Source organism: Typopeltis vanoorti, chromosome 11, assembly GCF_054136105.1.
Source record: "Typopeltis vanoorti isolate ZY-2024b chromosome 11, IOZ_Tvanoo_1.0, whole genome shotgun sequence".
Taxonomy (NCBI): Eukaryota; Metazoa; Arthropoda; class Arachnida; order Uropygi; family Thelyphonidae; genus Typopeltis; species Typopeltis vanoorti.
Genome location: NC_143559.1, coordinates 10,603,695 through 10,616,057, shown reverse-complemented (window position 1 = coordinate 10,616,057; position 12,363 = coordinate 10,603,695). Strand labels below are relative to the sequence as shown.

Sequence of the window (12,363 nt, the reverse complement as noted above, 5' to 3'; positions counted from 1 at the left end):
ACATTAAGATTCAGAATTCCAAATTTTACAGGTTGAGCTCCTTAAGGAAAGGGACCAGGGTGATATTAGCAATTATCAACCGAACGGAGAATTCGACCTCGATGAATTTTTCGCAACTTTGGAAAAACACAAATATTCGTGCTGCGAAGAGCCCTTTCCAGACATCACGTATACCTTAAAACTCAGAAGACGACCCATGTTCTACGTCTTCAATCTTATACTGCCCTGTCTACTCATCAATGTTATTTCTCTTCTGGCCTTTTACGTACCATCAGAATCTGGGGAGAAAGTCACTTTAGGGATCAGTAGTTTGTTGTCCATTACCGTCTTTCTCATGGTAGTTAGAGAAAGTTTGCCGCCTACGCAGAAGACGCCATTAATAAGTAAGTACATAACATTAGTCTTAAGCCAAATCTCCAAAAGGAGATTTCAAGAAAATATATAAATTTTAACACCATAAACACGATAAAAATTTACGCAGTTTGATCACAATTGTCTTAGCAGCAATATTTTTTCACAGTCTGCTCACAGTCTTTATTGGCACATATATTCATATCGGTAATCGACTTGTTGTTAATTTGTATTCTTTTTTTTTTTTACGCGAATAGATTCTCTGTTAATTTTTATTACTATTTGTTTCTAATCTTTAGAAATGGCTAAAACAACAGTCAGAGATTTGTCTAAAATCTGGACGGATGGATCTATCTCCATGGGAACAAAGTTGAGGATTTTGGATGCAGTTGTTTTTCCAACAGTGACTTATGTATGTGAGACTTGGAACCTAAAGAAGTCAGATAAGAAATGGATATCTGCTTTTGAGATATGGTGTTACAAAAGGTTGTTAAGGCGTACAAATGAATGGGTGTTAGAAAAGATGAAAAGATCAGTAGACCTTTAATGCTCCTTATGGATATTGACAGAAGAAAGTTAAAATATTTTGGATACATTGAAAGGATGGAAGGAGGAATTATCAGAACAGTAATAGAAGGTAAAGTTCCTGAAAAAAGAGGAAGGGGTAGACCATCAATGAGATGGATGGATGGTGTGTGTGTGTGTAGTGACTGATCTTCAGAGAATTGAAACGTCCAGAAAAGCAAAAACAGGACTGCATGGCGAGGCTTGGTGTGGCACATCACCGAGCATCGGAGTGACCATACGCCATCTGTGGATGCCCAGTGAACATACAGATAGAATCTTTATGCTATACTACTTATCAATACCGATGTTTTTGTTTACTTTCCTACACTTTCGAGTGAAGTGTATACCATTTCGATGGAAACTGCATTCCGCAATAATTCTGTAGGGAAAAAAAAGCTATACAAGAAAAGTTTAAAGCTTTTCTCCAGAAGTCAGGTGGTAGAGAAGTGGTATGAGAAACCCTGATCTAGGAATTGTTTCAACTGAGACACGTAGGACAAAATTAAATGATGACATTTACTTCATTTTGCAAGAAAAACTGGTATTTTGTGGGATTTTTAAATGTTTCCACATTTTATTCAAACTAGAAAACATTGGTTGGGGATGTAAAGGTTCTTCGCATCCTAGATGGGATTCGAACTCGGGTCTCTAAAACCGAAGAGGAAAAATATCAATACTCCACTTTAAATTGCGTCAGGAACCATCTTTAATCCTGCTGATTTGCATGACGGTCTGTTAACTCTGTATACAGGAAGCAAAGTCTTCAATACCGTTTATTATCACATTACTTGATTCACAATGTAGTTTTTTATTGCTAGGGTTTGCACAGATGCACTACAGTTAAAGCGCTTATAAAATGTTATTCTCTTTTAACCAGTTTGACTTAGTTGAATAATAAAAAATAAATGGTAGTCACCACTTAATTGTAACGTAAAGAGAATTCTTTTAAAAACAATTTTAATAGCAAATTCATAGTAACTCAGTTTAATTTCAATAGTTAATATTGTAAACAAAGCACACGTGTTCAATCAGATATGGTGAAACAGCCTTTGACGCTCGAGTGACAGCAAAAACTTCAATGCTCCCTAAAGCACAATAGTCACGAGAAGGTAACATTTTTCTCATCTACTGGGACTTGTAAGACATTCTTTTATTCTATCTCTGTTCTCTGCACTTTCAAGTCCTTTAAGCAGCTTGACAGTCTGGAAATAAGCTGTGATTAATTTTTAGTCCTCTGAAATTTCTGTATGTGTCAGGGGGGGGGGGGAATGCCTGCATTAATTAATAGGACGCCCGGGAAAAAAAAATTTTTTCTTTCGTCCATAGTAACCAGTAACTCGCTTCATCAAAGTAAAAATGCTCATAATCAGCTTAATTTTTAATTTGACGATTTCACATGGAATTGCCCATACACGGATTTAGTATGGTAAGTTAAAGATAACTTGCATTTCAGCTATTTTCTCTGTAGAGCACCTTCTTAAGATTTTACAGAGTCTTGAGGAGAGGCTTTTGTTTTAGGGAAATTTGTCTAAAATCGACTATAGTACTCGTCATATTGTGTTGATTTGCGGTATTCAGTACCGAAAGAAATTACTTACTGGTCGACAGTGAAAGCATGCAGCTTTTTCGCTCCTTAGGGTCTGATGATGATTGCAACCAATTTATAATTGCTTGTAATAAAAACGCAAGAAAGGAAACTTTGTCTTACAACTTGAGGATTTCCCCACTTTATTTGAATTCCACATCCTGCCTGTAAAACTCGTTTCTCGCGCTGATTAATCAGCTCTGTAAATAGCTGAGAAAAGTAAAAAATTAGAGGACAACCATCTGATAAACAAGCTATTTTTCATCGACAACATCAAAGCTCTTCGGCTCAATGATAAGAGGAGACTGCCGTTATATGCAAATTATGTTGCCAATTATTAATTTATTTAATAAACCCTATTCCGGAAAGATAAGCAATCATCTGTGAAGTTTTTCTCCAACAGAGTTTTGCTGTATTACAGATTTTTCATAATTCCTTTGCTGCAAAGTTAAAGAAGCATCGATCGCCAATTTTCTTTTATTCTTGTTGGAGAGCAGCCAACTAACTTAAGTGTACAAGTTGGCCGCTCACTGCATCTGAGAGTCGCATTTTCTGGGTTTAATAATTCTGTATTCAGATAATTCTGTATTAAGATACCGTAAAGATGGTCAAAACCCAAATTTAACGTGAATTATTTTTTCCCCTGTTAGGACTAACGTTATTATACCCACATTCATCACTTATTATTAATTGGACGCATTTTACACCAAACGTGAAGTATGAATCAAATTAGCGATCAATATCCCGCTTTACCTATACATGTCGAGGCATTTCACTAAGGATAAAATCCTAATTATATTTTCCAACCAATGGATATCCTCAAAGAAATCCCTTTGAATATTCTGAAAACAAACTTGGAAAAAAAAAGATCTGTAGACTAATAAACTACTGTGATGTACAAGATAGGCGAAATATAGCTTGATCGTATTTAATATATAAGTGAGCCAAACGTAACGCTACACCGTTAGCAGTGGGTTAGAATCTATATAATTACAGTGATGATACTCGTTACTCTCTTGAAACAAATTTCTAAGAAGATTGCGGGTAAGTGTGCTTATCTCACGAAAATAAAAGTTGGTGACAGAAGATTGCCTTCCGACAAGAAATTTTATCATAGTTAAAACATTTTTAATATTCTTAATTAACTAACATGTTACCAAATGAATATCTGGTCAGCTCTTGAATACCATGTTACCAGTTGAAGCCTAATTTCCCACCATACTGCTTTTCAGCAGGAAATAACACTGTTGGCAGCTGATTTAAAGGTAATCAAACTTTTGATTGGCTTTCAAGGTCTTTCGACAAGTATTGTAGTTTCTTTTGTTTATGAAATAGTTCGAAAAGAAAATAGCAAACTATTTTATAAAAGACTGGTCATAAGGGAGAAAAATTCGCGTTTGGAAAACGATATTTTGTTAGTTCCACACCACAAAGTTCGTAAAAGAATGCTTTAGTGTCTCGTGTGGGCTGAAGGATGAACCATGCTCTAGAGATCAAAATTGGAACGTTCTCAGGCCTTTAGGGTGGTTCTCTCTCAGAGGGCGATAGGAATCTTCTAAATACATACACAAACATCCATATCACATGGGATTTGAGCTCACTCAGTGCAGGTTGAAGAGAGGAAATGCCATTTATTTGTTTAACCAGCCGGCTGTATTTGCCTTTAGTGAATCTTCCTTAAACACATCTTTCTCCGTTACACATAAAACTTACCCTATGAAGAATTTTCTAAAGACTTTGGAAAAGTTTTCTAATTTGAACAATGAAACATGAGTTTCATTGATCAAATTAGAAAGGAAAGGAGCTTACATAATTTTAATGAGGTTACTTTCGGAGACGTTAAAATCTTTATATTCAAAATTTCGCCGAAATGTGTTGAACGATTCTGTGTGTCTGCAGAGGAGATGGCGAATATTAAGAAACCCAACGTGCTTTTTTTTTTTTTTTTAGGTGGGGCTCGTTAGTTTCAGAGTGCTTGGGACTTCTTATGTTCTATACAATAATATACAGTATTCAACAACGAACTGTAGTTAAATATTGAAGCATTATTTTGTTGAAATGTTGATATTGTCATTGATAATGAGTTTATATTAAAGCAATACACAGAATCTTCCTTATTCGCCTCTCTAATTTAGCTTACTGATTTAACTCTATGAATATAATACCACAAGAATACAATAAATAATGTTATTTATAAGGTGCCAACATCTATTGTAGGATTACAAACTGGCATCTTCTAACCAAAAAAAATCTTGTCGTAGTACATGACAATAGGAATCGTTAATCAATAAATTTTGATAAAATTTATATATTTTCTTTATTAATTCTGTTAACAAAATTGGAGTTATTGCTAAGTACTTTGAAGTTGGGCAGTATCTTTAATTTATTTATTTATATTTTTCTTATTTCTTCTTATTTATTTACTTTCAAGATGCTTTGCGAGTAGGCTTCTCCTTTCCTCGTGTTCAACTAATTCACCTGCAGCAGCAGTGATTGAAATACTCGTATGTATTACTAATTAGTTAAATAAGACTGTTTATTGTAACTAAAACTGCTAGCAGGCTTTTTAACCAATATTGTAAACAATGGACAAAAAGTAAGCCAGAATTGAAAATGCGATGCAAAGTTTGGTATATTATTAAATTTTTATTTGGAGCAGTTTACGAATAATAAATATATTTTGAGCTATTTAAGTTAAGGGATATTACATCCCATATTGTTTCTTAGCCGAATAAGAAACTCAAAGAGTTTCATGCCAAATATAGAAACTATATAAAGTTCGGCGATTCCAAGCGTAAGCAAATACCTGGAATACGCTTGGAATCGCCGAACTTTATATAGTTTCTATATTCGGCATGAAACTCTTTGAGTTTTTCTTATTCGGCTAAGAAACAATATGGGATGTAATATCCCTTAACTTAAATAAGTTCATGTCGCCGAATTGAAGCTTTTGACTCTTCATATAATTAGTATATTGAGCTAGTTTTTAATAGTTTAAAGAATAGCTATATTATATGCATGGAAGATTAATATATGGGTGACATAAGAAAGAAGTGACATTTCAAATTTAAAGCTGACACAAAAATAAATATAACCATAAAATGCAGCAAAGATGAATGCACCTATTTCGAAGTTAGGGTGCTCTGAAATTCATCTTACCTCTTGCCAACATTAAAACCAACCACATTAAGTATCATTTAGGCTCATTTTTATCAGGTTGATTAAACTGCACATTTTATTAAAATCTACATTCTTTGGTCTATCGAAACTAAACTGATTAATACAATTGGAAACATTAAACAGCAGAAAATTGTGTATTAATTTCAGTTTACTGATATTCAGTTCAGATCGAATTCGCTCTACACTGAAACGGTCTGTAGGAAGAGTCGGATCCCATCCGATGCGTATTTTACTAATTCCTTATAAGAATGAAGAAAATAAATTACTGATCCGAATTAGAATCATTCTGTAAACAATTATATTATTGATTTCTTAACATTTTCATATAAAAAGTAATATGAGATGTTTCTGAAACTCTTCCAGGTTTGTATTATGGCGTTACAATCTGTCTTGTCGCCTTTGCCACCGTATTTTCCGTGTTAACACTCAACGTCCACCATCGTGGAGGTCGAGGAGTGGAAGTTCCAAAATTTATAAGAAAGTTGGTGTTGGGTTGCCTGGCTCGAATGGTCTTTGTCAGTTGTGGAGCGAAACGCCGAGGAAAAGAAAGGGTAAAGTCGATTATACTGTGATATGTTTTCTAACATAAAATATTTACTTTAATCTCATTTGGTTCTGAAAGAAAGTTCACGTTATGTGTTTAAGGAGAGAAATTATACCAGGAATAACGTAATATAATTCTACAGGTTGTAAATTGAATACCAAGATTTTGTGTTCATATGTTAGGAAATTTACATTTCTTTCCCTTTTTTTAGGATCTGGGGCCAGGGAAAGATTTCCCAGGAGAACCCTCAACGAAAGAAGAAAAAGTGGAGCTGGACCATATCGAACACTACACGTTTTCTCCTCGATTACGTCATCGAAAAGAGATAGCAAGTGGCAGTGATATTTCCGGAGACGAATTTGAAAGACAGTTTTTGAGGGTGCTTAATAAAGTGTACGAGACAATAGAGAAAAATGAAATGAGGATAGCCGAGCAGGACCGCAAAGACAATATTAAAACTGAATGGCAGCAGGTTGCTTTGGTGTGTGATCGCCTTCTGTTAGCTCTCTTTCTACTGGCTACAGTAGCAGCGACATTTCTTGTGCTGTTATCTTCTCCTCACGGACCCTAACGAAGCGTGGAAACGTTTCATGTCCCTGTGCCAATTTAAAACGGGTCTGCAGAAGATCGTCTTATCAATAGGCATTTTCTATGTCGATCGAAGCTCATTTTTCCTCTTTTTCATTACTGAAGAATGACTGTAGAGTACAGACTTTTTAGAGAGACGGTTTGGATTTTTTTCATCATTTCATCTCTTCGATGGAGCGTAGAATGAACAAAACCATTTCCAATGTCAAAGTCATCAGAAGCGTTGATAATGGATGACGATCACTTAGCTACTGAGAACGTTTTCTCTCTTTCTAGAAGTCCTCCTTCTGTCAAGGAAGAGCACATTACACTAGATTAGCAAGTACAAGAACCAAACCTGCATCCCCTCTGTTCCTACAGCATTAGGGATGATTTTCACCAATGCTTTACCTAGAATAGAACATTTTCTAATCTGTCACCCGTATTGCCCAAAAATCAAAGCCCTGTGTTGAAAAAAATTCTGTGCACCACCTTGTTCTCTTTGTAAAGAAAACACTCGAGTTTGGATTTATAAGAGGTCACGTTCTTCATAGTTGGAGGAAAACTTTTTTTTTTAGTATGAATTCCCTGAGAGTAAGTGTTGACAATGTACACAAGATGTTGTTGGTATGTCAAAGCAATGAACCAAGTTGTCATGTCTGTTTATTTTTTTCTTGCAAGATTTCGTAGTAAAATTTAAACATTGTTTTTACACAGTTGTAAGGTAAAAACCACTGAAAGTAACAGCTTTTAGGCAATGAAGTGTTAGAAGCGACGAACAGGAAAATGTATTTGCGAACGGTGGAGTAAGTAATTCAAAGGCAGGACGTTTAAAATATTGTGCAATGGATGAGCAAAGTACTAGCGAATATAATATTTTTCTCCTTAAACAGTTTAAATAAATAGTGCATTAAACGTAATTAAAAGTTAGAGAATTTATTATAAGGCTTATTATTCCTTTGAATCAAACTCAACTCTTGTTATGGTGACTTTTTAAATATTAGAACTATTCTAAGAAACAAAAGTCCTCGGAATAAAATCGTCTATAGGAGAACAAGAAGGGAATTAGATCAATGGGCCATTTATAATTATTCTCTATACATACAGGGTGGAAACGACTCGGTAAAAATTCTATTTGAGACAACTAATAACTGTGGCACGACCTTTCAAAACTGCGCGTCAGAGATAAATATTAGCACATAACATTTAACTACGTCTTCACATATAAGCATTGGATCCAATAAGAATGGCCGAATAGGGAAGTACAATAAAGCAGGCACAAGTGCAGTGCGTACTAAACAATATTTATGGGACCGGGGCACACATGCACATTTCGCAGTATGTGTCCTCAACATCTATGTTGAGGACACATACTGCGTTTTAAGGCTTGGTCTTCAATCTTAAATAATAAAAACCTCGTTACTTTTCCTCAGTATTTTGTTTATTAATATTTTATGATAACAGCATTATTCGCTTTCGCAACTCATTTTTTTAAATTCAAATCATTAATCCAATCCATGTATTATGAAACACACAAAACAGTCAGCACAGTTATTATGCATCTTTTAGATAATTATTCTGAGCGAAATATTACTCGTAGGAGAAGCAGTATTGGTTTCCATGATTCTCAAAACTGTGAAAATTACGCTAGTGTTTTTTTTTTTTTATTGTTTTTCAAGAAGATGAGTACTCCTTTTCTTTAATTCTGCACTCTTGCTTTCTATGTCGTGTATTTTTGTCTTCCAGAAGAGATTCGTTAATAACAGAGAGCCCGCATTATGTCGATTGGGTACAATCACGTCCTGTGTTATGTGATAAAGCAAGAAATTAGTGTTGGAAGATGTGAACCTCTTCTTTTGAAAACTTTGTTCGACTGTATATTATTCCGTTCTCTTCCGCCTTGTAGTTTTAAGTTCTCTCCGTTAATGTGGTTCCTAAATTTATAAAAATTTACGGACTACATTTTTATATATTTAAGACTCATTCACATTACTTTTTTTTTTCCATTTTATCAGCCTCAGTTATATCACACTTCGGGATATACTGAAACCCATTACTCTTCTGTCTTTCTGGCAACTTTTTTCCAACGCTAAAATAAAAAGGGAATATAAATTTACTTGCCCCCCCCCACCGCTAATACAAATAATAATTTTGTTCTCTTGTTCACCATAATTGTAGTTCCTGAAGGTTAAATTACATCAGCCGTTCTTTTAAAATGCTCAAAAGGAAAATAAGGAGTTATATATTACGCGCCCTAACTTCTGTGCAGCATTGTGGAGTAAAAAGTTACTCTCCATTATTTTTTTCTGAACAATTCGTCGTCCTCTTGACTTTTTTCGGTTCAAATGGCCTGTCAGGACAGCTTCATACAAGCGTAATTCACTTCACACGGGCTACGTAAACAAGCAGACGATTCATTACTTCAAATATCGATACAGGAAAGCGTACACCCACGGGATTTAATGCATTCAGTCAATTATAGGTGTTCGATTTTGCCTATTTCAACCTCGAAAATAAATATCTCCACTAAACCCCATCATTGGGAGAAAGAAATTATTATATACCATAATCCAAATGTAAATGTTATTTTAAAAAAATGACTTTCAAATGAATTCATTTTTATTTCGTGTTAATTTAAAAACATATCTTTGAAAAATAGAAGCAGGAGATCTTCGCATACTGATTTCTTAAAACTACATTTATGGTTTTCCTATTAACACAAAAGCAATCTTTGGAGGACTTTCGAAATTTGTGTTCTGATTATTCAGTAATTTAATAAAACAGCTCAAAAAGATAAAGTATTTTAAAAGTATCTGAAACGTTGTTCAAAAATGTAATTGTGTCACTTAAGACGCATATTCTTAAGAGATACCTTTTCCTGTTCGTCCTTTAAAACTTTTGACTTACCAGCAGCAATGTTCAGCACCGTGTGTGTGTTAAAGTTGTTACTACACCTTTTAAAAACTTTCTACTGACGAAATAAACTGACTGCTGTTAATTGCTTATTTCTGGTCATTTACTTTCTCATATACATTGCTATCCTCTCTAAGGAACATGGTATACAAGCGGATTCCGCTGCCAAAAACATATTTCCGATATTATTTGTAATTATGATAATGCTTAAATTTTAGTTACAACAAAATAATTTATTATTATTCAATTTTATCTGAGTAAATGAAAAATAATTTATTCGCATGAAAATGCAAACATGCTGATACTGTGGAATACAAAATAAATCCGGAGCTTCTTCACTCATTATTCTTTTTAACGTGATAATTCTTTGGTTTTATCCCTTGTAATGTCTTCTACAGTACATTACTTATTTTTCTCAATAGTCTGTTATGCCTTCCTTCAACAAATAGCCTTCCCAATGGTAATACCAGTAATAAACTAAATAATCTACTTCGAATTTCGTTACTCATAAGAGACGATCCTTATGATGGTATCGCAATTCATTCTGGCCTACGAAAGAATTCTGTGACAAAAGTAAGCTACAGTGGTCTATATTTTGGGGTTTAAAACATCCTTAAGAACATGCAAAGTGCTGAGTAAATCTGCTACTGTAATATATTGTATAGATGGAATAATGTATGAAGTTTATTTTTCTTCTCTCACCTGGTTATATAGTACATTATATTCTTGTTTTATCCATATTTTAATCTAATGTAAGCAAACTAAGTTGGCGCATGAAGTATCTTCACGAGTAGCTACTTGCATATCGAGAGCATTTGCATTAGTGGAGTGGATCGATCCTAGTTATCCTACGGTGTGTACTTTGCATTATGGGATACCTCAGTTACACTCATTATGCAAGTAGCTTGTCGTAAGGAACAGAATTTTGTTTGCATACAAGTTTTGCTTAAATTAAAATATAGTTGAAAAGATAAATAGAATAATAAAGGAATCATTAGCTTTGGCTATAGTTTAATTATATCTGTAGTGGCAACATCATCGAAGGATGATCATATTAGAGGCAACTACGAACAGTAATCACGTACAGAAAATTACTGCTATTCCGAAGGCGGACAGAGTGCTCCTTTTCCATTCTCATCCTATCAATAATGACAAGGATACATAATATAAAAAAAGAAAATTTTGTGGGCGGCTACCTGCAATCTGTCTCAAAGAGCGCTATCTTCCATATTACAGTTTTTATGGATATATACGTTAAACCAAAGATTGGCAATCTTTCAAAATGAAAGTTGAACATCAAGGAAGTAAAAAAGAAAAATTTCTGATGCAACAAGTATACATTTATTAGGTTTAAGAGAGGTCTTTTAATGTCGGAGATAATTATTATTTTTCAATATTATATGTGATTAAAGTATAGATGACAAATTTTTGAGAACAAACAGGGAAAACTTATCAAATTATTTAAAAAACTTTTCTTTATTGAAGTTTTGAGAAATATTCCAAAGTTGTAAAGTAATGGTGTATGATGAGTGCAGCTAACCAAACAAAACTATCCTGTACTGATTTCATAAAATATTCTGCTACTCTTGGCTAGGAAAATAGGTAATTTGTGTGGTCTCTTTTTGATCTCATTGAAAAGAAAATGTGTATATTGATTTATATCTCAGATTTTATTGTTTCTAAGTTTTTATTGCTCGCATTCTTCCATAAATCTTTCAGTGCTACCGGGAACATTCACCCTGTGTGAATTTGTTACAACAAATACCGGTGCTTTATATTTTTGGTGTGTTAAAAAGAAGTACCTCCCAGAATGCATATTTTTATTCATTCGCGCCCGCTATTAACAAGATACTTCTATGTCGTGTGTTTATAAATTCTGTTCACTTTTCAACTGCTGTAAAGTCATTTTCAGATGCACTTTGATTTTTCTCATAAAGAGTATTGGAATTCAAATCTATTTCCTTCTCTTTCAAAAGATTTAGAGTTAGAATTGACAAAATAAAGACGTGTTAATTTTTTATGTTAAAATCAATCAATCAATATTGATTTATGCAGAACGCTCTTTCTCGTAAGAGCTGCATATTTTGTCAAAACACTACGGACGACTTTGCCAATACGAATACTTCCATTACTGGCATAGTTTTGAATTTTAAAAAGAAATTAATTTTCCAATCATCCGAGTAATTTCGAACTGTATTCTTGGTGATCTATTTTTTAAAAAATTTTTTGCATCAGTCAAACGAAGATTGCCCTTAGTCTTCAGTTTCGGGAAGCGAATGAACAATTCAAATCATTAAACCACTTCTGTTTTAATTCTCTAAAAGTAACATTTGAAATCTGACTCGAGTTGTTCTCAGCATCTTCTTTTACGTATAAGATATCCATCGATGCTAAATGTGTTAAATACCTGCTCTTTAGAAATAATATCTCATATGTATGTGTGTGTAGGAAATCGATTAATACTTTAGTTATTTCGATTGATTTATGAAGGTGTAACGCAAAGTAATTAATTTTAAGTAACTGATTCTGCTTTAGAAAGCAATTACTCAAAAATAGATTGTTTTGGTACGAAAACGTTACGAAATGATCCTAAATAAACAGTACGTTTCGCAATAGTGCCTTTTATAGTGATGGCAAGATTACTACAGTTGAAATG

General features: G+C 33.9%; 1 protein-coding gene across 2 annotated transcripts in view; it reads left to right on the top strand.

The window, feature by feature from the left end:
* LOC150101300 (neuronal acetylcholine receptor subunit alpha-10-like) overlaps window positions 1-9,799 on the top strand; it is a 337,428-nt gene extending 327,629 nt beyond the window's left edge. For both annotated transcript variants that reach the window (XM_090399841.1, XM_090399840.1), the window contains 3 exons: window positions 32-383; window positions 6,047-6,234; window positions 6,439-9,799. In XM_090399841.1, coding sequence (XP_090255967.1) covers window positions 32-383; window positions 6,047-6,234; window positions 6,439-6,798 — 900 coding nt within the window. In that variant the 3' untranslated portion in view covers window positions 6,799-9,799. The remainder of the gene's footprint in view (window positions 1-31; window positions 384-6,046; window positions 6,235-6,438) is intronic.
* The last annotated feature ends 2,564 nt before the right edge of the window (window positions 9,800-12,363 follow it).